At 39.6% G+C, this 26,082-nt stretch overlaps 2 protein-coding genes across 2 annotated transcripts; both read left to right on the top strand.

Moving 5' to 3' along the window:
• The first annotated feature begins 5,996 nt into the window (after positions 1 to 5,996).
• LOC141787473 (myosin heavy chain, fast skeletal muscle-like) lies at positions 5,997 to 19,940 on the top strand. The gene is made up of 39 exons (XM_074665906.1): positions 5,997 to 6,197; positions 7,327 to 7,470; positions 7,572 to 7,728; positions 7,824 to 7,851; positions 7,943 to 8,054; positions 8,227 to 8,319; positions 8,440 to 8,503; positions 10,184 to 10,282; positions 11,021 to 11,124; positions 11,419 to 11,557; positions 11,693 to 11,811; positions 11,932 to 12,081; positions 12,185 to 12,355; positions 12,444 to 12,750; positions 12,911 to 12,984; positions 13,101 to 13,188; positions 13,273 to 13,390; positions 13,468 to 13,591; positions 13,676 to 13,812; positions 14,158 to 14,413; positions 14,497 to 14,739; positions 14,829 to 15,005; positions 15,083 to 15,228; positions 15,533 to 15,623; positions 15,706 to 16,095; positions 16,224 to 16,350; positions 16,467 to 16,585; positions 16,765 to 16,961; positions 17,044 to 17,227; positions 17,316 to 17,481; positions 17,761 to 17,885; positions 17,965 to 18,273; positions 18,358 to 18,561; positions 18,642 to 18,767; positions 18,882 to 19,052; positions 19,141 to 19,245; positions 19,388 to 19,483; positions 19,574 to 19,711; positions 19,817 to 19,940. The coding sequence occupies exons 1-39, from the start codon at positions 5,997 to 5,999 to the stop codon at positions 19,835 to 19,837; spliced, it is 5,820 nt and encodes a 1,939-aa protein (XP_074522007.1). The 3' UTR covers positions 19,838 to 19,940.
• Positions 19,941 to 20,702: 762 nt separating this feature from the next.
• p4htmb (prolyl 4-hydroxylase, transmembrane b) lies at positions 20,703 to 25,940 on the top strand. The gene is made up of 10 exons (XM_074667180.1): positions 20,703 to 20,997; positions 21,159 to 21,522; positions 21,613 to 21,694; positions 22,588 to 22,778; positions 22,910 to 23,006; positions 23,862 to 24,024; positions 24,112 to 24,297; positions 24,545 to 24,635; positions 24,804 to 24,927; positions 25,714 to 25,940. Exons 2-10 carry the CDS (start codon positions 21,190 to 21,192, stop codon positions 25,938 to 25,940), a joined length of 1,494 nt encoding a protein of 497 aa, XP_074523281.1. The 5' UTR covers positions 20,703 to 20,997; positions 21,159 to 21,189.
• Positions 25,941 to 26,082: the final 142 nt, after the last annotated feature.

Consider the following 26,082-nt stretch of genomic DNA (forward strand, 5'->3'; position numbering starts at 1 on the left):
AATTAATTCTCAATTTAACTTTCGCAAGATGTTTTTATTTGAATTGGTTAAATTTACTGCACCAAATGCACTAGTTGATTAAGAAAAAGATACTTCACTTAATGAAAAACAAATCAATAGCGTCTCCAACCCTTCGTACAACAGGGTTTACTTTTCAGAGTGGGGGAGATATTTTTGTATTCCAAAGCAGCTGACATTCCTGTGGGTGATAAATTGGAAATTGTAGTTAAGGTTGTGTGTGCTGTGTGTGTTTGTTTTTATTAACACTACTACCGTGGGAGAGAAATGTAAATAGTGAGAAAGAGACAGGGTAAACAGACTGTAAGATTTGGTTTTCTCCCCTTTTTTAAGTTGATGGAAAAACATTACGAAACGTTATGCAGTAGAAGGCGAGTCAAACACATAAATACTTATTGATGGTAGTGTAATTTCCATGTTATCATCATTATTTGTGGGTTTGCACATATTTCACTTAATGTCACTGCACTCCTTGTGAACTATATTTCCTAAGCTCTGGGTTTTGCTAAGGGTTGACTATTAAGATTTCCTGTGCAGAGTTGTGACAAACATCATGAAAGTGTGCCTTTTTGGGTGTTTAGCAAAACTAACCTGCATATTTGCATTCTATTATATTCACGAACCGTTGCTTCATCAGAGCAATGGCAATAGGATTGTCTGCCGTGTCTCATGCTCTATCATGCTGCCTGGATGGAGATTAGCTTCTGTTTCAGGGGACGGTGGCCGGGCGGCCTCTCTTACCTTGACGAGGTAAGCTAGGTTAGCCTCCCTGTGTAACCTTTTCAAATGGACTTTGAGATTAGAGAGATTTTACTCATGAGGAACGTTCCGCATACTTTATCACCTTCCACTGCAAGGCACTTGCTTCTATCAGGGACGCAGTCATATTCAAAGAAACCCTTCAAAAATTGTCTCTGCCGTTAAGCTACCTACTTCCGCTGCCAATGACGCTCTCTGGCTTCTCGTGGAACGTAGACGTATCGTCTGCTTGTGCGCATGCGCCATCTGGTGTGAAACGAACGGAGACGACAGAGACCGAAAACATTTCGTTTCCACCTAAAATAGTGACTTTATGAATGATATCGATTGACAAAGAAAAAAATGAAGATATTTTCTCTATAATTTTAGTTTATGTTAGTTTTGTAAAATCAAAGTTAAAGAGGCTGCGAGGACTTACTGGAAAGCTAGCATTTTCGCTAGCGACTAAGACTCCGCTTCCCATGTGCACTTGCCCACTTGCCACACAATGTCGTGAGGACTTGGCTCTGGCCAAGGCGTTTGTTTTTAAATACGAATGGAGATCGGATCTTCTTTTTTACACTACTTTTCTTTATTCAAGACAACCGGATACAATGCGACGAGGTAATGTATTAATCAGCTACTCAGAGCTATTGTTTGAAACGGCACAACAAGCAAAGTTTGTCATCTCAGTTGTTGACGGTACTGCTGCAAATCTTCGTTATGCCCCCCCTACCAAGCAGAGCTAATGTTACCTCACTATTCATTTTTTTTGATAGACTCTCAAGTTTGAACAGAGCGCTGCAGTATAACTGCTTCATGTGGGTTTGAATACACGTTATTACGAACAGCTTAACCCAGGGGTCTGCAGCCTGTGGCTCTGGAGCCTCATGCGGCTCATTGACATTTTTGCAGTGGCTCCCAGTAGGCTTTAAAAATGTTTTATTGAAATTAAGAATTCTGTTTGTTTTTCATAGAGTATTGATGATCAACTACAGAAACTTTTAATAACATCATGATTCAACATCTGCATCATATGTTGCATTAATGCCTGGCACCTTCCTACTTCACTACAACATCAACAGCCCACCTACTTTCCTTGCACCTGAGAGATATAAATCAACAAAAAGACAAATCTGGAAGAAAATCCAGATTTTAATTCTATGTGAATTTATGCATTTAACTGCCGGGTTAATATACATCTTTAATATGTGGCAAGAAATTAGCAAACAACAAAAATGACGAGTTAAGCAACATAACCAATATATGTTATCAGATTCAAGTATGGCTTTTGTAGTTCTTTGTTTGGTACCTCCTCACACATTTCCAGCTCATCTTAAATCTTCCTGAACAGAGACATAAGTCTTTGGTAAGTATGCCTCATACAAGCACTCTGTAAAAGTAACCCTTGGTTTGTGAGTAGTGCATTTTGATGAAAACTACTAACCACTACACAGGTGTTACTGGGCATGTAACACTAGCAGGTCTGCACCTGCTAGTTTTACATGCCCGGTGCAACAGAAACAGCAGAACAGTTATAGAGTTGTTTGGAGGACATTCTAGTGGTTAATTGATTAAAATTATGCATGTTTTGTTGAAGCTAAGGCAAGGCTATCATGACATATGATATCGCTTGTGTTTTTATCTCTAAGGAACTCTAAGCTACCAGATTTAAGTTTATTATATGTTTATTAATCTAATTGAACCAAATACCAAATGAATAAATGTTTCATGTGTATATGATACATATTGAAGTGGATTTTTATGTAAAACATTCCAGTTATGTTGCCAGTGATGTCTGTAATTTCTTTGGTACAAAGGTTAACTTTGTTTTAAGTAGTAATTTCAGTAATTTATTAGAATGTTTGTAAATCTTGTTATTTCTGTTCCCCTCTAGGTGTGGTCCCCTACACTTGGATCATGGGTTTACTTTGTACTATCATTGTAACACAGACACCCATTCAAATAGAGGAAATGTGAATAATTTTTGATAATAGTATTGAGAGTTTTTGATTATACTTGACCAGTTGTATGGAAAATAGAAGTGAAGATTTCTGAATCTGATGTTCTAAAACCATTTCAATCAATATCAAACCTCAAATGACTGAAACTTGATGAAATTTTGACCTGTTGGCATGTTGTCTTAGCTTCTTTGGCTCTCTTCTTTTTGTTGTGCTTTCTGTGAACTGAAATTGAGAAATGACACACAGTTTGTTTTATTAGTCAATGATGTCATCTTTCTTTTTTAGATCTTCTCAAAAGTTCAAATGTAATGAAAATATAAAACATTTGGTTTGTTAAAATCTAACTGCACATAGAGTTAACTTAGTATATAAACTGTGGTTATAAGAGGGTTAATAAGATAATTAGTTTAAATTGGAATACTGAGTCATCAGAAGTTCTCAGCTAAAATCCAGATCTGTGAGTAATACCATATTCTAAGAGGGCTCTGGAGGACTGTCTGGAGTCTTTCCTCATCATCTGTCTCAGGCTTGGAGGAATAGATTCAAACAGCCTTGTGACTCTGTGGGAACATAATAAAATAGAAACATTAGTAAATCTTTCTGGATAGATTTTACACTTTCTGTTAAGTTGTTTAAAGATATAATCTTGGAATTATGCTCTGAGTACGAGATGAGGATACGTGCAAAAGGACAAGAGGGTGGTGATGATAGAGAAGCTGGTAACATAAGCAGCATGTTTGCACCTTTGCAACTTGAGGCTCCCTTTGGTGTTTATAAGATGCCAGTGACCCCTCAACCAACATTAGTACACACACATCCTTGTGACTCTTGACAGTCATTAGCACCACAAGGAACTGACAGCAACCTTTGCAGCCCGGCCCCACACATACACCCTATACCCTACACACACTTCTCGCCTCCTTAGACCCTAATCCCAGGAGATTCATAAGATGCAACACCCAAAATGCAGCAATGTGACCTGAGTTAACCAAGAGATCAAAAATATATTCAGAAACACAATATTTTGACAGTACATTAGGAAGAACATGATAAGTTAAAATGCTTCAAAGACAGTGGGAATTCATTGAGCTTAATGTAGCTGTTACTGAGGAAACATAGTCTTTGGTATGTTGGATGTCAGTACTTCAATGCTTCAGCCACACATTCGGTAAATTTAACAAACATTAAAATGTTATGCACCATAGGTTTTTAATTTTGTGTGATTGACAACACAGCCACTAAATAAAGTTAAATCAAAGCAATATTAAGAAGCCTGTGCATCACTGATTCATTAGTTCACACAACAAGTTTAATACACAGGCACAATCACACTTTAACAAGTATTTTGAAAAGAAACCAGACAAATTACAATTAATAAATTCAATCTTTGTCTTCAAATTCTTAAATTGAATAAAAACAGAAGTACTTACAATGTTAAATTTGGCTGCACTGTAACTGTAAATGTATATCCTTTCTCTTTGTGGCCAGCCCGTAGACTGGAATGTTACTCAACACTCACCTAGGTTTGTTTTCTACAGTCCAGCTGTTGCTGCTTGACAAACGAAGAAACTGTCAGACAGAAATCAAAAGGCCACCCAAATACAATAAGCCACTTGAGTATTTGGCATTTGGCTCGAGCATCTCCATAAGCCTGATGCTATATTTGAGTTTTGCCCTAATAAGACAGAAGATTACCAAGCAGGTATCATGTAACACTGAAGACAGAGGCTCATTATATCTCACTGGTAACCACTTTAGTATTTCTTCTTCCTATTCACTGCTGTAAGAAGATACTCTTGCCATTGGAAACAGTGCCTTCTGGCTGTCCACCCGCTCTTTCATTTTTTCCTGCTCTGTGCCAAGTTCTTCGCCGAAAAGTTTGGCCACAAACGCACCTTCCATCTTTGGTACAGCATCTTCTTCTTTAAAACCTACTGTAGACTCTGTATAACAAAAAGAAATGTAAAAGACAATAAAAACATCTCATGGTGGGTGGTTTGTAAAACACGAGTGGAAGTGGAGTGGAATCCATCACTCATTGACCGCTACATTTAGGAACTGTCTCAGTCTCCCTTGTGGGTCCCTCAAGAGAAAGAATAAGAACAGCTGCTGGCACTGTTCAGAGAAATAATCCCTTGGCAATCCCTCTTTTCTTTAAAGGTCTTAGGCACCCGTTTCTTATTTTTAATAATGTCTGACTTGTACGGACTCTGAAACAATATATCAGTGACTTTTTAAAGCTCCTCCGAGGTATGGCAAGGGGCTACTGTTGAGCCAGGGAGCATTAAAAAGAGGCATTAGTCACAGCATTGGACTGCCTGTAAACACTGACTTTTCCATGGGCAAGAAGTGAATCAGCTTCACATCTGTGCCTCTTTTGCATGCAAAATAATATCCACAAGGAGATCAAACAACATACCTGCAAGCAACATAAAGATGTACAATAATAATAAAAACATTTTTTAAAAAACAAAGAAAAAACGTAGTAGTTATTTTGTTAGTTACTTTAAAAAAAAATTCCATCTTCAAAATGCAAGACATGTATGATGGCTGTACAGAATAGTGAGCAAAAGCTTAATTATTTCAAAATAGCACCAGCACCAGGAGACAGAAGCATCAAATTCCACACATATCTGAGCCTGTCAATCATCTGACAAGGAAGACATCCCACTCTTTGTAATGTGACAGCCAGAAGAAACACCTATCACACCAGCAATATACCAGATGACATGACCAAATACAGAACAACACGTGTGATAGGCTCCCATCACTCCATATATATATAACGGGCACAGTGAACCTCCAGCAAGGAGAGGCACCCAGCAAAGGTAAGCAGTGACCAAGATGATTTTTGAAGTACTGAACAACTCTGATTCAGTTTATTGTACTTTCAACAGAGCCATGTTTGTTACTATCAAATCAATTTCATAACTGTAAAAACAAATTTGTCATGACTTGGAGCCGATTTAAGGTTCATAAGTATGCTTTCAGTTTTCTATTTTTCACCATTAGTATAAATTAAATCTGGTGGTTTCAACTGTCAGTGGAATCCTTTTAGAGCTCAACATCTTTGCTTCTTTCGTAGAAGTCTGCATTGAAACTGCCAGAAAAAACCCTGCTCACCTGGTGTCAGCCAAGGTAAAACAGACTTTGTTTTACAGATCAGCTGACAAGTGTTAAAGAGCTCATAATGATACAGCATTCATATGGCTACACAGGTAATAGACGGGAGTCATCACCACCCTGTTGTGTTCTCTATTACAGTAAAGAGCCATCATGTCGGACCCTGAAATGGAATGTTTTGGCCCGGCGGCCATATACCTCCGTAAGCCAGAAAGAGAGAGGATTGAAGCACAGAACACTCCCTTTGACGCTAAGACAGCCTACTTTGTGACTGAGCCCACAGAGATGTACCTCAAGGGAAAACTTGTAAAGAGGGAGGGTGGCAAAGCCACTGTGGAGACTCTCAACGGAAAGGTGAGACCAGAACCACAGGACTTAAAGTTTAGCAGCACCCAACATTTTCATTTTGTAACTAGTTATGATGGCAAGTAAACATGCTTTTGTAAAAGGTGAAGTAAAAAAGGAAAAACAAATCTGTCAACTGAAATTGTATTGAGGACATGCTAATGAGTGTTGTGACTTTTTAAACATGTTTTAGAATGTACAGTCCTTTACACAAGCCATTTCTAAATTAATAAACACTGTTATTACATATCAAACACAAAATAATATGAATATGAGGAAGCGTGTAAAAGATACCAAACAGAATAAAGTAAATCCGATTTCTGAACTGCTTAAATGCTTAAAAAACACTGCTAGAAAACTGTGGAGTGTAATAAAAAAGTAATGAATAGTACTCAGCGATAAAAAGTATTTGTAGTGGTTCAGTCACATAAAGTGCACTGATAGTTATTGCACATGTGATGCATGAATTATGGACTGTTCTAGTGATCAAGGAACTATGAGGTCAGCAGACTATCCATGTTGGGGAGAGGAGCCTTTCCTTGGCTAAAGAGCATCCCAATTTGAAATCTAAAACTATCACTGCCAATCTAAACCTTTCAGTACAAATTTCTGTTTGAAAACAAGACAAAGTAATTTCACCAAAAAATGTAAAGAAACAGGAAAAAAGAAAACAATTCTGGAGTGGTGTGCACCCCATGTACCTTGTTGCAGCAGTTGCTGGTTTATGTCCAGGCACAACCCTTTGCTGCATGTCTTCCCCCACTTTCTACTTTCAACATATTATGTCTCTCTTCAGCTGTTCTACTGGATAAGCTACTTAAGACCCCCCAAAAGAAAACATCATTAAAAAACAGTTTATTTGGACCCATGAAAAAGCAGTGCAATTAAATAACTCATCCAAACAAACCACACAATTCATTAAGAAACAAAAGCAGGCACAAACACTTGATTGCAAAATTTATAAACAAGTATAAAACACAGGGGTGTTTTGAGCCTGTTGGAAAGAGCCCTCGAGACAACCTCCAGAACCGTCATAGCCCATAGGGGGGCCCCAGCTTGTACTTATGGATTCACTCCTCTCATCAACAGCTGACTGCTGGTACACATTCACATGAATGTTCCTTTTTCTCTCTGACAGTCTATCACCGTGAAGGAAGATGAAGTCTTCCCCATGAACCCTCCAAAGTTCGATAAAATTGAGGACATGGCCATGATGACCCACCTCAGTGAGCCTTCTGTGCTGTATAACCTCAAAGAGCGCTATGCAGCATGGATGATCTACGTGAGTTTCATTTAGGAGAGAGTGTACTTATGCAGTATATATCTATGTATATATTTGTGTTTGTAGAAATACAAAGCTTTTCATTGTTTTTTACACTACAGACCTATTCTGGGTTGTTCTGCGTCACTGTGAACCCCTACAAGTGGCTCCCAGTGTACGACGCAGCGGTTGTAGTAGGATACAGAGGCAAAAAGAGGATTGAGGCCCCACCCCACATCTTCTCTATCTCTGATAACGCCTATCAGTTCATGCTCCAAGGTATCAATAAGTTTGTAAAACAGAGTTTTTTGTCCAAGCATAAAGGTAAACTGTTATAACTGTAAACCATTGTATACTATTTTGATCTCTCACAGATAGAGAAAACCAGTCCATCCTGATTACGTAAGTATCTTCTTAATCATATTCTGCAGTGGCAAAAATACTTTGTAGTAGTGATGCTAAATAATATGTTTGAACACATTCCTCAAACTAGCGGAGAATCCGGTGCAGGAAAGACTGTCAACACCAAACGTGTCATTCAGTACTTTGCGACAATCGCTGTGTCGAGTGGCAAGAAACAAGAAGCTGTTCCCGGCAAAATGCAGGTAAAGAAGCTCAAGACTATTGACAGAAAGCATACCTGACTTGATTTGTTTCACTCTATTTTAAATTACTTTATAAAACCTTGTAAAAAAAAACTGCTTAATAAATAAAGTTATTAATGTCAATTAAATATATTGACATTTAAGGTAATTGCTCAATCATGTGTTATTCTAGGGATCACTGGAGGATCAAATCATTGCAGCAAACCCACTGTTGGAAGCTTATGGTAATGCCAAGACTGTGAGGAATGACAACTCATCCCGTTTTGTAAGTTGATTCTTCTTTTCCTTGGGAGTGGAAGGGGGACATTTTCATATTTTTTCACAAAAGATGTATTTTTCTGTGCAATGACAATTAACATTTTCTCTTCAATCTATACTCACACAGGGAAAATTTATCAGAATCCACTTTGGGACGACTGGGAAGCTGGCTTCAGCTGACATTGAAACATGTAAGACATGAATCTCATAATATGTTTTCTGTGCCTAAACCTGTTAAGTTTAAAAACCTCAGGGAAGACAAGCAAGAATAAAATTCCTGGTAACCCATTTTTGAAGTTTGACTCAATACCAGTGCTACATCCATGAAAACAGGTTGAGAAAGTTTTAGTATTTGAAAAAAGATAGTTTTGACCTGGATATTTCATGTTATGGAAGCTTTTATCGTTGTAATACTGCTTTTTACCATAAGAGGCTGTCATGCACTGTAGGGCTGCAACTAACGATTATTTTCAGTGTCGACTAATCTATCAATTATTTTTTCGATTAGTCGATTAATCACGATTATTTTGAGTTTCAACCTAATTTGGCCTTTAAAAGGTGCAGACCTTTATAATTCAACCTGTGTTTTGCATTTTTACTGCATTTACCCAGAGTTAGGTTCTCATCTCTGATTGGTCAGCCCTGTGTCACGTTTGTTTGTTTGTTTGTCTTTATTTCATTCATGATGACGTGAAAAAATATAAGTACTAGGCTATACAAAAAATAAATAGGCTAAATCTCAAACTGAATGAAGCAGGTAACAAGGAAATTAAGTTGTTGTACGCAGTGTTGGACAGACCGCTTATTAGTGACTTTGGGCTCGTTTTCTAATGTTTATTTGCTCATTGGGGCTTGCTTTGCTCTCTGTGCGATCCCGTCTGACTCTCCCCCAACTCTCCATGACAACGCGTTAAGTTTCGTTTCTCTACATGCGCTACTTCCACTTCGCTCATGCACACTCCGCCCCTCCTCCTCCCCGCTGAGTGTTACCGCTGCAGTGTGAGCTTGAGAGTGATAAATTTCCTCTCTTTTCAAAAGTTAGGGGATTTTTTTACACTAGTTTGTCGCTTAGATCCTGTTGGTAACAGAGAGTGAAGGAGACTCTCTAGATCACGTTATCAGACGCTAAACTCCGGGAGCTGTCAGGCTGTCCAAGCCGGAGATGCAGAGCCTCCGTCAGCGCACAGCGCTCTCTGGAAGTGGAGTTTTTCCTCATCAATTTTCCGCACGTATGAACTTAGTGATCTTTTCCCATAAAAGTATCCAATAACACAGCACCTCATGCTGTGAACTGAAGTTACAGATGAGTATTACCCCCTGGTATTTGATTTCACCATGTGACAACAACAATAAAAACAATGATACGACGCGTCGACTATTAACATTTGCGTCGATGAATTTTTTTCGTCGACGTAGTCGATTGTGTCGACTAATCGTTGCAGCCCTAATGCACTGCTACTTACTGCCCATATTTGTACGCAAAAGAAATAACGTTTTGTGATAAACTATTAATAACTTTTGGGTATGAGTCGAATGGTAAAATTTGAAAAATTAAAAGAAAAGAAAGGATGCTTTTAGTTCCCCTGGATCCCAAATATTTATTAAATAAAACAAATACAATTGATGTATTTCTATCCTGGGGAAAAAAAGAACAAAAAAAGCACAAAGATGGTCAGATCGCATTATATCTAAGTGTAAAATGTTTCCCAGTCTCTGAGCCACTGTTGAAACGGATGACTCACTTCTGTCTTCCAAGTTTTATAATAATTATTATTGAGATTAGATTTAAATAGAGCTCAAGTCATTTTCCACTGACATGCCAATGCTTAGGTGAATTTATATGCCACTTTTCCTAATTTTGTCACATCCAGATCTGCTGGAAAAATCTCGAGTGACGTTTCAGTTGTCTGCTGAGAGGAGCTACCACATCTTCTACCAGCTCATGACAGGTCACAAACCTGAGCTGATAGGTACGAGACCAGAGACAGGCATTGGCTGTTTTCGAATTCGCCTACTACATACTGCTTATGAAAGTAGTATGTAGTAGGCACTGCCTACTACATACTACTTTCATAAGCAGTGACTGTTCAATTGGGTTAATTTTTGTAGTATGCTACGCTGGTCTTCAGTTCGAAGAAAACGGAAGTTGGCTACGGCTGACTTTTTTTTCCCCAAAAAACTTGATTGAAAATGTACAAAATAAACAAACCACGAGTAACTTATCTGCAAATATATTGCCAGAGAGAGCATTTTATATTAACTTTCAGTGGTGGAGATGATGAGGATTTAAAGATAAAAAAAGAAATGGCTCTTACATTTATATTCCTCTGCTACTCCGGTTGTTGTTGCTCCGCTCTCTGCCATTTTCACTTCTGATATGGGACCAGGCGCGTTGCATTGTGGGTAACAGTAGGCGAAGCAGACTGGTCCGATGCATACTGTGGATTTTTCCCGATTCAGTACGTCATCTGGGTGTTTTTCTCATACTACAACTCTGACATTTGTTCGCATACTGCATACTGCATACTGCATACTGCATACTACATTTTGGTCGAATCAGTAGGCACTGCTAGTATAGTATGCGAATTCGAAAACAGCCATTGTTTATGTTCTAGAATACCCTAACAATAACAATAGTAAATAAATGATAATAAACAATCATTTGTGATTTTAAAATATACCTCTTCTGTCCTTTTTTTTTCCAACAGAGGCTCTCCTCATCACCACCAATCCCTATGACTATCACATGATCAGTCAGGGTGAAATCACAGTGAAGAGTATCAATGATGTTGAAGAATTCATCGCAACTGATGTAATCTCAGTTTGAATTTGCTCTTTTCTTAACAGCAACACAAGTCAATTTTCCATTTTTTGAGTGGTCAGTAAGGAACAAATGGTTCATAGCTCTGAATGTAACGATTCATAAATTAAAGGATAACTGTAAGACAGTAGGTTACAGTGGTGTTGTAGTACAAAGATGAGAATATTGCTCTTGGTATTTTGTGTTTATCAAATAATTCCTCTCATAGCTTCAATGCAATGAGAGCTGTAATACAACTGTGTAACATTTCTGTGTTTCCTCTTTTGCGTATTTTTAATTCCACAGACTGCTATTGATATTCTGGGCTTCACTGCAGAAGAAAAGGCCAGTATGTACAAGCTGACAGGAGCTGTGATGCATCATGGAAACATGAAGTTCAAGCAGAAGCAGCGTGAAGAGCAGGCTGAGCCTGATGGCACTGAGGGTATACCACAGCTTATTTACTTTAATGTTGTGAAATAAAGGTTTTGAGCCCAAAAGAGAAGTTGTTATTTAGTGATCTTGTGAAATGATGCTGGGATGAGTTTTAAAGTTAACTGTTTATGTTGCTTTTTGTTAGTGGCTGATAAAATTGCCTACCTGATGGGTCTCAACTCAGCTGACCTGCTGAAGGCATTGTGCTACCCCAGGGTGAAAGTCGGGAATGAGTTTGTGACCAAAGGTCAAACTGTGCCTCAGGTAAAATGCTCAGGATAATCCTGTGAATCAGCACTCTGGAGCTTGTTGAAGACTTAAAAAAAGGAATTAAGTTATTGTTCATAAAATAAAACTTTTTTCTCTTTATTTCTGTCAAACCAGGTCAACAACGCCGTGATGGCTCTCTGCAAGTCTGTCTATGAGAAGATGTTCTTGTGGATGGTGGTCAGGATCAATGAGATGCTGGATACCAAGCAGCCCAGAAGCTTCTTCATCGGTGTCCTGGATATTGCTGGGTTTGAAATTTTTGATGTAAGTTTTTAGCCTATACTGAAGCTGAAAGTACAAATAAAGTCAATTTTTAGTTTGTGTCACATACAGCCTTTACTGGCCATTGATTTCTTCGTGTATTTAGTTCAACAGCTTGGAGCAGCTGTGCATCAACTTCACCAATGAAAAACTGCAACAGTTTTTCAACCACCACATGTTTGTGCTGGAGCAAGAGGAGTACAAGAAAGAGGGAATTGAATGGGAGTTCATTGACTTTGGTATGGATTTGGCTGCCTGCATTGAGCTAATTGAGAAGGTGAGTGATGTGTTTTATATCCTCAAACCCTGAAAACTGTCAGGTGGGTTCAAAGCTTTTGTTTTAAACAATCATTTCTTCCTGACAGCCAATGGGCATCTTCTCCATCCTTGAAGAGGAGTGCATGTTCCCAAAGGCAACAGACGTCACATTCAAGAACAAGCTGTATGACCAGCATCTTGGTAAAAGTGCCCCCTTCCAGAAACCCAAACCAGCCAAAGGCAAAGCTGAGGCTCATTTCTCCCTGGTTCACTATGCTGGCACTGTTGATTACAACGTCCAAGGCTGGCTGGACAAGAACAAAGACCCTCTAAACGACTCAGTTGTTCAGCTCTACCAGAAGTCTTCAGCCAAACTGTTGGCCCACCTGTATGCATCTCATGCTGGAGCAGAAGGTAGGCCAGATACTCCCAAGTCCAACATATTGGTGCATTTTCTCTGCCTCATTTATCATTCTTTGAATTTAATCCTTACTGCTTTGTCAGTTGCCGAGATAAAGAAAAGTGTCTGAATTCATGAAGATTAAATTAATCTTCTTTTATCTTTGTGGTACAGCTGAGGGTGGCGGTGGCAAGAAAGGTGGTAAGAAGAAGGGTGGATCATTTCAGACTGTATCCGCTCTGTTCAGGGTAAGACTCACAAATAACTGCCAAATATTGCGAATACATTATTTGTGCCTTTTCCCAATAATTTTAGGCTTTTTAGTTTTTCAAAACATTAAAGTAGGAATTGTTTCCTTCTATAGGAAAATTTAGGCAAATTGATGACCAACTTGAGGAGCACTCATCCTCACTTTGTGCGCTGTTTGATTCCAAACGAATCAAAGACACCCGGTGAGCTTGATATCAGTATTGATTTATGCATTTAAATATGACTATAAATTGCAACACAATATTGAATTTTCCATGTACCTGTAGGTCTGATGGAGAACTTCCTGGTCATCCACCAGCTGAGGTGTAACGGCGTGCTGGAAGGAATCAGGATCTGTAGGAAAGGTTTCCCCAGCAGAATCCTCTACGGTGACTTCAAGCAGAGGTATTTACTGATATTGCCTAATGCTTTGATAACTTATGATGAAACATTGTATCCTAAATAAATTCTCCTCCAACCAGATACAAAGTATTGAATGCTAGTGTCATCCCTGAGGGACAGTTCATCGACAACAAGAAGGCCTCTGAGAAACTCCTGGGCTCCATTGATGTTGATCACACTCAGTACAAATTTGGACACACAAAGGTAAATCTGTCAACTACTGGTGCTCTTTTTGTTATTGATCACCGTTATATACCAGTATGTGCGCTAAATAACTCTTCCTTTCAGGTGTTCTTTAAAGCTGGTCTGCTGGGCACACTTGAGGAGATGAGAGATGAGAAACTTGCTGAGCTGGTCACAATGACTCAGGCTCTCTGCAGAGGTTTCCTCATGAGAAGAGAGTTTGTCAAGATGATGGAGAGAAGGTAAAGTATCCCACATTAAAAAGATGATATTGTGCTGTGTTCACACTTTTTGAAGGCTGCCCTGTGTCTGCTCAAAAAGAACCAAAACAACAAAGTGAAAATCATCTTAAATTTGCTCAAATTGTGAAAACAGCAGTTGGTATATTTTTTTTCAGTGGTATAAAAAGAAGCACTACCTGTTCTTTGTTGTGAATAATATAAAGCTTGTTTTATTATTACTACAAAGCTACAACCAGACCAACAACATGGAGCCTGATCATTTTTTAAAGGTCCAATGGTTTAATCACATGAAAACACAACCGACGTTTAAAACCTTCTGTTTACTTTCATCCATGTCTATCTAAGGGAGGCCATTTACTCCATCCAGTACAACATCCGCTCATTCATGAATGTCAAAACATGGCCATGGATGAAGCTCTACTTCAAGATTAAGCCTCTGCTGAAGAGTGCAGAGACTGAAAAGGAAATGGCCCAGATGAAAGAGGACTTCCAGAAGACTAAAGACGAGCTGGCAAAGGCCCTGGCTAAGAAGAAAGAACTGGAAGAGAAGATGGTCACTCTTCTTCAAGAGAAGAATGACCTGCAGCTTCAAATTGCATCGGTAAAGATCTAACAAAAGGTTTTCTTTAACAGGGATCAATAATCTCAGTTTATGAAACCTGACTGAAATGCTGTCCTTATTAGGAACTGGAAACCCTAAGTGATGCAGAGGAAAGGTGTGAGGGGCTCATCAAAGCAAAAATCCAGCTTGAGGCCAAAGTCAAAGAAACAGCTGAGAGACTGGAGGATGAGGAGGAAATAAATGCTGAGCTGACTGCGAAGAAGAGGAAGCTGGAGGACGAGTGCTCTGAGTTGAAGAAAGACATTGATGACTTGGAGCTCACCCTGGCCAAAGTGGAAAAGGAGAAACACGCCACCGAGAACAAGGTCAGTATATGTTCTATGAGGCTCCAAAGTTTGTTCTTCCTATGATACTGTAATCCTTAAAGTTATTTTTGCAATATTTGCATATTCAGGTTAAAAACCTGGTGGAAGAAATGACATCTCAGGATGAGACCATTGCCAAGTTGACCAAGGAGAAGAAAGCCCTCCAAGAGGCCCATCAGCAGACCCTGGATGACCTGCAGGCAGAGGAAGACAAAGTCAACACTCTGACCAAAGCCAAGACCAAGCTGGAGCAACAAGTGGATGATGTGAGTTATAAAAGCAAATCATTTTTAGCCCTTTTAAATAAAAAACAAAATCATGATCCCTCTATCCATTTTCACAGCTTGAAGGTTCTCTAGAGCAAGAAAAGAAACTTCGTATGGACCTTGAGCGTGCTAAAAGGAAGCTTGAAGGAGATCTGAAGTTGGCCCAGGAAACCATCATGGATCTGGAGAATGATAAGCAGCAGTCTGAGGAAAAAATAAAGAAGTGAGTTTCATGGCGCTAATCAATTTAATGTAATTGATATTTATTTACATATTTATTCATTTGTTAATTTATTTGTTTTAACTTATTTTAGCTTGGGCAACTTAAACAATCAGTTATACATTTTTTTGTATATGTTACAAAATTTCAGAGAGAATAACATAATTCTTATAAATTAAAAATGTTAGAAGAATTTTTGTTTTCCAAAGTTTTCTTGTAAACTAGAGGCAAGTATGATACATCATTAATATGTTACATCAATATTAATGCTGGTTATAATGTGTTTGAAATTTTTGTCTTTTCACAGGAAGGACTTTGAAACAAGCCAGCTTCTTAGCAGGATTGAAGACGAGCAGAGTCTTGGAATCCAGCTCCAGAAGAAGATAAAGGAACTTCAGGTAAAACTTTAAGTCTTATTTGAAGGCAGTGGGAACTCAGAAACATCAGGAACCACTTCAAATTGAGCTCTTTGTGTTTCAGGCTCGTATTGAGGAGCTGGAAGAAGAGATCGAGGCTGAGCGTGCTGCTCGAGCCAAGGTGGAGAAGCAGAGGTCTGATCTCTCCAGGGAACTTGAAGAGATCAGCGAGAGGCTGGAAGAAGCTGGCGGAGCAACCTCTGTTCAGATCGAGATGAACAAGAAGCGTGAGGCTGAGTTTCAGAAGCTGCGTCGTGACCTTGAAGAGTCCACGCTGCAGCATGAGGCCACTGCCGCCGCCCTCCGCAAGAAGCAGGCTGACAGCGTGGCCGAGCTGGGAGAACAGATCGACAACCTCCAGAGAGTCAAACAGAAGCTGGAGAAAGAGAAGAGTGAATACAAGATGGAGATTGATGACCTCAGCAGCAACATGGAGTCTGTCTCAAAGTCCAAGGTAAAGAACATTTCCAACGAGTGAAAAACTGGCAAGCATTTTCCTAAGATATGCATGTCTCCAGCTCTAACTGACAGAAACTATATCATGAGTTTATTTTGGATCAGCATTCATTTTGATAATTTCAGACAAATCTGGAAAAAATGTGTCGTACACTTGAGGATCAACTGAGTGAGCTGAAGACGAAAAATGATGAGCATGTTCGACAGCTGAATGACGTTGGAGTACAAAGGGCAAGACTACAGACAGAGAATGGTACAAAAAACATATTTTCATGTGACTCTTATTTTCATTGGTTGAAAATTATCAATATTGTCTTTCCAATAAAAAGCCCATTTTAATTCAACTGTGACCCTGTGTTCTCTTTTAAGGTGAAATGGCACGCCAGCTGGAAGAGAAAGAAGCCCTGATCTCTCAGCTGACAAGGAGCAAGCAGGCTTATACCCAGCAGATTGAGGAGCTCAAGAGACACATTGAAGAGGAAGTTAAAGTATGTGTACACTTAAAACACTTTACAATAGAGATTCTATCCATCTATCCATCTATCTATCTATCTATCTATCTATCTATCTATCTATCTATCTATCTATCTATCTATCTATCTATCTATCTATCTATCTATCTATCTATCAATCATGTGAATATCTAACATCTTTATTTCTCTGACAGGCCAAGAATGCCCTGGCCCATTCTGTTCAGTCAGCTCGACATGACTGCGATCTGCTCAGGGAGCAGTATGAGGAGGAGCAGGAGGCCAAGTCTGAGCTGCAGCGAGGAATGTCCAAGGCTAACAGCGAGGTGGCTCAGTGGAGAGCAAAATATGAGACTGATGCCATTCAACGCACCGAGGAGCTGGAGGAGGCAAAGTAAGTCATTGAGATCTTAAATATGTAACCCCAGTAAGTTTATAAAATAATGCACTGATAATACATCATTCATTATCAACAGGAAGAAGCTTGCCCAGCGTCTGCAGGATGCAGAGGAGTCCATTGAAGCTGTGAATGCAAAATGTGCCTCTCTGGAAAAGACCAAGCAGAGACTTCACGGTGAGGTGGAGGATCTCATGATTGACGTGGAAAGAGCTAACGCTCTGGCTGCTGCACTGGACAAGAAGCAAAGGAACTTTGACAAGGTTGGATTTAGAGTGTACCAAAATATCAACACTGAGAACTGATGAATTGTGAGTATGCAAGAGGCTGAGTTTTCCCTCATGTTTTTAGGTGCTTGCAGAGTGGAAACAGAAGTATGAGGAATGCCAGGCAGAGCTCGAGGGATCTCAAAAAGAGGCTCGCTCTCTCAGCACTGAGATGTTCAAGCTGAAGAATTCGTATGAAGAGGCTTTGGACCAGTTGGAGACCCTGAAGAGGGAGAACAAGAATCTGCAACGTATGCAAATTTTTAAAACAGCAGAATCTGCTGGACATCTAATAAAAATAGAAAACAAATGGAAAGGGCATGATTCTGCATCGTTTTTCAGGGTTGTGTTTTTTAAAAACTGTAGACATTATCTTTCTGGAAAGAGTCATGTCAATATTACCACCCTTGTTTTTTAATTGCAACACCTATCAAATGAAATTCAACATATCACTTTTTAAGAGTTTGTCAGCGAGATGTTTACCATTACTAAAAGTAGATTAATTCAGCTTCTTCAATGACCCCTTACAGAGGAGATCTCTGATCTGACTGAGCAAATTGGAGAAACAGGAAAAACCATCCATGAACTAGAGAAAGCCAAAAAGACTGTTGAGATTGAGAAGACGGAACTCCAGACTTCACTTGAGGAGGCAGAGGTACTGTTTGAGAAACAGTTTCAGATCAAACAGAAATCTTAAACGCTGCTAGAGCTACAATATTTCTTTTTCTGTCAAGGCTGCCCTCGAGCATGAGGAATCCAAGATTCTTCGCATCCAGCTTGAGCTCACCCAAGTCAAGAGTGAAATTGACAGAAAACTTGCAGAGAAGGACGAGGAGATTGACCAGATCAAGAGAAACAGCCAGAGAGTGATTGACACCATGCAGAGCACTCTGGATGCTGAGATCAGGAGCAGAAATGATGCTCTGAGGATCAAGAAGAAGATGGAGGGAGATCTCAACGAAATGGAGATTCAGCTGAGCCACGCCAACCGACAGGCAGCTGAGGCCCAGAAACAGCTGAGGAACGTGCAGGGACAGCTGAAGGTATGGTGGCTTATCAAACAAAGTATCTGGCATAGCTGACTTATTTCAGATTGCATTGCAAAGAGCTTTTTATTTGTCATTTAGGATGCCCAACTGCATCTTGATGAAGCTATCAGAGGTCAGGAGGAAATGAGGGAGCAGGTTGCCATGGTGGAGCGCAGGAACAACCTGATGCTAGCTGAGATCGAGGAGCTGAGAGCCGCCCTGGAGCAGACCGACAGAAGCCGCAAAATAGCTGAGCAGGAGCTGGTGGATGCCAGTGAGCGTGTGGGGCTGCTGCACTCTCAGGTATAACCATTGTTTCCACTGTGTGCTCCTGTTACACGAGGCACTACAGTAAGTTAAAACCACCATTTTTCTCTCTTCAGAACACCAGCCTCATCAACACCAAGAAGAAGCTGGAAGCTGACCTCATTCAGATCCAAGGTGAGGTGGAGGATTCTGTCCAGGAAGCAAGAAATGCTGAAGAGAAGGCCAAGAAGGCCATTACTGATGTGAGTCACTCTGAACTACACAGTAACAGTATAAACAAACGTATCAAGTTTATGCTTCTCTATACAATACTTCAGCCTCTAGGCTATCTGTAACATTAAAATCCAACATTTCAGGCTGCTATGATGGCTGAGGAGCTGAAGAAAGAGCAGGACACCAGCGCTCATTTGGAGAGGATGAAGAAAAACCTGGAGGTGACAGTGAAGGACCTGCAGCACCGTCTTGATGAAGCTGAGAATCTGGCAATGAAGGGAGGCAAGAAGCAGCTCCAGAAACTGGAGGCTAGGGTAAATGCTGTTTGATACCTTATAATTATTATTACTATTGTTTTTTTTTTTTTTGAGTTCAAACTCACTGAAAGCTTCATCTTTCTAGGTTCGAGAATTGGAGGCTGAAGTTGATGCTGAACAGAGGCGTGGAGCTGAAGCAATCAAAGGAGTGCGTAAATACGAGAGGAGAGTGAAGGAGCTTACCTATCAGGTAAACTGCTGTTTACACTACTGTAAATAAAACTACTTCAGTTTATTAGAAAACCCATTTGTCACAATATTGTAAAAAAGTTGGCTGTCTGTGATGGTGATGGTGAAAACCATTGTAAATAGCTATTCTGTTTCCATGACAGACTGAAGAGGACAAGAAGAATGTTACCCGTCTTCAGGATCTGGTGGACAAGCTGCAGCTGAAAGTGAAATCCTACAAGAGGCAGTCTGAAGAAGCTGTGAGTGCAAATAATCCTCATAGTCACACATTCTTAAAAAAAAAAAAAAAATGTCTGCAGATCTTGACTCCTTTGTGTGGTATCATACAGGAGGAGCAGGCCAACACTCACCTTGCCAGGTACAGGAAGGTACAGCATGAGATGGAGGAGGCTCAGGAGCGCGCTGACATCGCTGAGTCTCAGGTCAACAAGCTGAGGGCAAAGAGTCGGGAAATTGTCAAGATAACGGTAAAGGAATAAACAAGAGGATTCATGTTGCAGAAATGATCTAAAATGGGAATTTATCCTCTGGTCTCATGTTTTTTTTCTTCCTATTAATCTTTTTTTTTTCAGACCAAGGAGGCAGAAGAGTGAGAAAGACCTTCAGTGAACAGTGACAAGAAGCCATACAATATGATCATCTTGTTACTTGTTTACTCCAGCATGTAAGGCATGCTATTTAATAAAAGTAAAGAGCTAAATGCATTTGAATGTGTCTTTCCTTTTATTTGGGGTAAAAAGTTTCCAGGCTGAAAGACTTGAATGTTTCAGAGTATTGAAATTTGTTTCACTAAGTCAGATTAGTTTCACTAATTAGAAAATTAATCAAACAAGGGATGTTGTTAGATTGCATAGCATTGTGTTATAAATCATACAAAAGATTAGTCAACTCAACTGACCTGTAATGTCCTTCTGGTCCATATAATTTTGAGTCCTGACTGAAATGCATACAAAACTGGAACATACAACCATCAAGTTAAAAGTTTTTTTTTTGTTTTAGAATAAAATTATAATCAATTAACTGGTTAAAATAGGGGACAAAGTTTTTCCCTGGTTTAATTTATTAATTTGCCTCTACTTTTGTAAAACTGTCTTGATTCTTGTCATTATCATATTATTTACATCTTACAAACGAAGCCACTCCCAAATCATGACCTTGAAAGGACAATCAATGACTGGATATAAGAGTAAAAAATAATAAATGAAATAAAGTTAAAAATGAAGACAAAATTAATAAACTGTAGTGAGTCAAATCAGAGGAAACACTATCTCAATGCTTTACATGTGCAGCCAAAATAAGTAATGCCGTGGGTGAACACCGTTCAGGATCTGTTTTGAAACTGTTATTCACCACATGGTTTAGAGAATAAAGCATGCGGGCAAAGATCATTTCACTGCATATAATTTAATAGTAGGAATGTGTTATAAGTTTAGGTCACCAGAGGTCAGCATTGAGCGCTCTACACTCTGTTTCTATCAGCAGACATGACGTGTAAAAAGCAGGATGTACTGCAGACCGCTATTTTTCGTTGTCTTTGAAAGTCAAGCATCTTTAATTCCCTTGGCTGATTATTGCGCTCAGTCGGTGCTGGATAGGGTTTATGGTCCGGGTTTACTCCACCGGGTGTGTGATGCGCAGTGCGCTCTGCAGCCGCTGCTGACAGAGAGACTGAGACTGCTGCAGTGTAAACAAGACTGTCCGAGGCTGCAGCGCCACAGTCTGTAGGCGAAAACCTAACGACACGGTACCAATGGTAGTTGACTTTTCGGCTCCAGCAAGCATAGTTTTATCATGAATCCTTCATGGATTTTTCAGTGCGCTGTTTCTTTTCATCTGCAGCGGAGAAGCTGCTTTGATTTCTGTGTCTGATGAAACTTGACTTGCTTCTATTTTTCTGTGCGCGTATTTAATCAGATGGACTTTGCTGCGGAGGGAGTGTTGGAAAATGACTGACAACCAGGAAACCCCAGATGCTGAGGATACTAGTCCGTCCGGGGGCGCGACCTTGCCGCTCCGGCCGCCCTGCGACCGTCTCTCCAGCCACAAGAGCAGTGTGTGCTCCCGCTCCTACTTCGTGGTAGTGATGGTGTTTTTTCACGTCTACATCATTAATGTAATTGCGCTTCTGTTCTACGTGCACTACAGTAGCGGACAGGAAGATCCAAATCGTAGTCGTGATGCTCCCCGCAGTGATCACCAGCGCACCGAGTCGGGACGTCCGCCATCGAAGCCGGACTTTGTGCGTGATGTTTCTTTGACAAGAGTCGAGGGAATACGAGTGAGTTATTTTATTCTACACTTTCACTCTTTGGTTTACTACCTTTGCCTGTTAACTGCACATAAATCACTACCCTTGTGTATTTTTCAGGTTGGACACGTGCAGAAGGTGTCTTTGGTGCCTGGTAAAGTCCATGAGATGCGGACTCTGAGTATGAAACCTCTGCTGTTTGGTGAGAGCCTTAAACATCCACTCAACAAATTTGCAGTGCACCCACACGGGCTTCTGGGGACAGGTTTTTCTCTCTTACAAATGTAAACAAACGGTGCTTCAAACCACACACTCAGGCACACCGTCATCACAACCACGACATACACAGAGTATGGACAATTCTGAATCATGAGTCCTTGGGCAAATACCCCCTTTTAAACATTACATCAAATTAAAAGACTAGGTGGCTTAAAAAGCAGTCACACACTGTAATCAGTCACTACACCTATTGAAATGTGTGAAGAGGATACAAATGTTTTGATAGTGAAAACTATATGCAGGGAATATTTACTAGTAATACACATAGATATCATGACTTTATCAAACCCAGGGGTCACCAACCTTTTTGAGAACAAGGGCTACCCGAAGGGAAGTGAGTGATAAGAAGGGCTACTTGTCTGATACAAAATTCCTGAACAAAATTGCACAGATCACTGTTTAATAACAATAACAATAGTATTAGTAGTAATGAGATTGCATATATGTCTGTGCTAATTATTCCACATTTATTATTAATGATTTACACAGCAATGATGGTAGAAAACATACATTTCTGGAAATAGCTCCATTGTGACAAGTGCTGTTTTTTTGGATCATGCCTTGTGGGCACCGGGTTGGTGACCCCTGATCTCAACTATACATAGTACACATCAGTGGCCCCTATAGGTCTGAAAAGCTAAAAATATATTAACAATATTTGGATTACAGTTTGTTTTGACTCTGTATATCTTTTTTATCATTTCACTTTTCTAAAACAATTTTAAAAATTGTTCACAAATTGTGACAGCTTGTGTCATCCTACACATTTTAATATTCCATATAGTAATCAAAAATCTGTTGTTGTTTTTTCCTCAGAGATCCCTGATTTTTTGTCAGAGGATGAGTGCCGGGTAGTTATGCAGCTTGCACAGCTAAAGGGTCTCATGGAGAGCCAGCTGATGGTACAAGAGGGGCAGGAAGAGCTAGCCAAGGAGCTCAACTTGAGCCCGGAGGAGATCTTCAACCTTCTGGATATCAACCAGGATGGACAGTTGCAGCTCCATGAGGTGTGTGTCAGTTTGTGGACTGTGAGCACACAAGCTCAAGTACACAATGTGTTTCTATTGCATATAATGTAAGTTTTACTGCAAGCGCTGGTTGATTCATTCCTTTTTAATGCGTATCATGGCTCTAATAGATACTGACGCATTCTCGAGTGAGGGACGGCATTTGGCTCACACCAGAGAATCTGCGAGAAATCTACGCTGGACTCAAAGCTGACAAGGACGGTAATGGTAAGATATGGCATGTGTCACATTTTAGACTTATGGAAATGAAAAATAAACATTTTGTGTTTAACCTGTCTAAAATGGAATTTCTAAAACTTAATGTCTGATTTTTACAGTATAACTATGATACTGTTGTGATAGAAACTAACAGAGAGGGGTTTCAGCTAAAGTGTTTAAATGAGACAGTCCATTTAGTCAATAGAGAACATGAAAGTATTTTTTTCCTTTTCTGATTGTTCTTTTTGAATGACTTCTAAAGCCTTTGTGACAAAATTGTAGCTGGTTATAAAACAGACTCAAATTATTACTGATGCCTCCATGTGACCTACAAAGCAAACTAAATCATTATCAACATGATTGATTTCTTCTACATAATTCCTTTGTGTCTATTATTACTGCCCGGGGGTAGGTGTCACAAAAAGTGAGTTACAGCATAAAGGATAACAAGTCTTTTTACCGTTTTGAATAATTATTATAATCATAAAATGTACACAGCAAATATTCACAAAGGGTGACACATTTTTACAAATACAAGACAAGATCAGCTGGAAAACATATCAAAACCAATGCAAAATGTCAGTGCCATGTCTTCAGCAGAAAATGGAGTAAACAACTGATATTTAGCATATGAACAAGATATAAGAATGTGACTGGATAATTACAGGACATTAAAATGGGTTAAAATAAAAGATGTTAAAAATGCATTTATTGGAAAGTGCCTCTTGGTTAAAACTTAACTTTTTCCATTTTTCTGTTTTAATTGCTATTAAAGTTTATCAATTACAAAATTGGTGCATGAATTAAAAGCTTGCCTTTGACTGAGTTAATATTAAATGTAAGTGTGTGCTCATATTTGGACAGGTTTGCTGAGTCTAGAGGAGTTCAGGCTCCTGAGCAGCGATGCCTTCCAGCGCTTTCTGATGCAGCAAGGCGTGAAAAGGAGTCAGTTGGTGAGGAACAGCAGACACACATGGTTGTACCAAGGCAAAGGAGCACACCAGGTCCTCCAGGACCTCAAGACGAGGTAAATTAGTCGAGTTGTGTTATTTCCGCAGATTTCCACGGTACTAGACCTTAATGTTTGTTTTTGTTTTTTTCCCCTTAAACAAAGGGTGACTCGCCTCACTCGGCTCCCACCCTCATTGGTAGACCTCAGTGAGCCTCTTCAGGTGGTTCGCTACGAGAAAGGAGGGCACTACCATGCCCACCACGACAGCGGGCCTGTGTATCCTGAAACTGCCTGCACACACACACGGCTTGCTGCCAACACCTCCACACCTTTTGAGACATCCTGCAGGTTAGATAACTGGGGCTACATGGTGCTGGCAGACTGAAATTGCTGAATTCATCCTCCTCATCTGATTGTTTAAGTGATCATTTATACTCCATCTTGACGGCTTGCATGTTAGTTTGTGTGACCCCATGTTGTGAACTTAAAAGAACTTGTGTGCTTGCCACTTGTTTCCAAAGTGTCTGTACTTTGTGTGTTTCTGTGTTAGCATCGTACATGTGTGTGTCAATTTAAATCTGTGTTGCACACCCAGGTACATCACAGTTCTCTTCTACCTGAACTCTGTTGAGGGGGGTGGGGAGACCGCATTCCCTGTGGCTGACAACAGGACCTATGATGAAGTGGTGCGTAACTGTGTGTGGGTCTGGAAGTGTGCGCAGAAAGCCCAGTGAAAGTATTGTGTACATTCTATGCATGTCTTTCATATCTGTGTTAACTCACGTGTTTGTCAGCTGGAGCATGGACCTGATGTCCGAACAAAGTGCGCTACTGAGTCTGGTTGTGTGTTTTAGTCCCTCATACAGAATGATGTTGATCTTATGGACACCAGAAGGAACTGTGACAAGAGTAACCTGAGGGTGAAGCCTACCAAAGGAACAGCTGTTTTCTGGTACAACTATCTGTCTGATGGGAGAGGTAAGAGTTACATTAAAAGCTAAAGAAAAAATTAACAGAATCATATTGCTTGCCAGATGCCAAATCAGTAGCTATTTATTTAAAATGTGTCTACTTCAGAAGAAACTAGTATTATTTTTAAAGCAGAATAGTCTAGTATGAACAACAAAACAGCACTCGCAGTTGTTAAGTTAAACATTGTCACAGTGATTTTCAGAGTTTGCTGCTAACATTAGCATGCTAAGAAGGTCATGACAAGACTGTTATCTGGTTAAGCTTATTGGGTATTGTGCTATTTTTAGCACTTTCACTATTTTTAGCTAAACTGTATGCTAGCATTTGCTAGTTAGCACTAAAAGCTAATGAAAAAAAACAAAACTGATATCTTTTTTATAAGTGGTGGTTCATTGCTGTTACTCTATTATGATAGCCTGGCAAAAATAAATTTATAATTAAAATGAATTAGTTATATTTGTATAATTATACATAGCAATAATTTGACTCATCTTTGCTTTTAAAATGTAATTTTTGAGATTTTTTTAAATACAAGGGTAGAAGTTGTCATGCATTTCAATGAGTAAAAAAATCTTATTTAAAAAACAAACAATAAACTGATGATAAAATCTGAAAATGAAGCGAGAATATTTGACAAACAATTTTCTACTGTTACAACCATTTAAAGTAGGTCTACTTTAACCAGTTATTTAACTTTTGGAGCACAGCAATATGTCTTAAAAGCTTTAAACAAAATAATGATGATAATGAAGGCCAACAACACTGAGTGAGCTTATTTTTTTCCCTTGATAGGTTGGGTTGGAGAGCAGGATGAATATGCTTTGCATGGAGGCTGTGTGGTGACACATGGCACTAAGTGGGTTGCCAATAAATGGATCAACATTGATCCGGATTACCAGCGTCAGGCTCGCTACCAGCAGCTGGTTTCTCAGCAGCCTGAGGAGGAGGAAGAGGAGGAAGATGAAGGTCTGACTCTGAACCCAGACATGAAGAGTTCTGATATCCATCAAGACTTGTAGTTCAAAAATCAAATTTATATTTATGAAGAAAAAAAAACTGCCTAGCCTTCCTCTGTCCTGTGCACAACTTTTTTGCCAACATCCCCTGTGGCCAGTTTGTAGAGACAAGATTAATTCAGGGAATGAGGTCATAGGGGGTTTA

The sequence above is a fragment of the Halichoeres trimaculatus genome, unplaced genomic scaffold (assembly GCF_033239565.1).
Source record: "Halichoeres trimaculatus isolate MK-OKI-2021-1 unplaced genomic scaffold, fHalTri1.1 fHalTri1_scaffold_1, whole genome shotgun sequence".
Taxonomy (NCBI): Eukaryota; Metazoa; Chordata; class Actinopteri; order Labriformes; family Labridae; genus Halichoeres; species Halichoeres trimaculatus.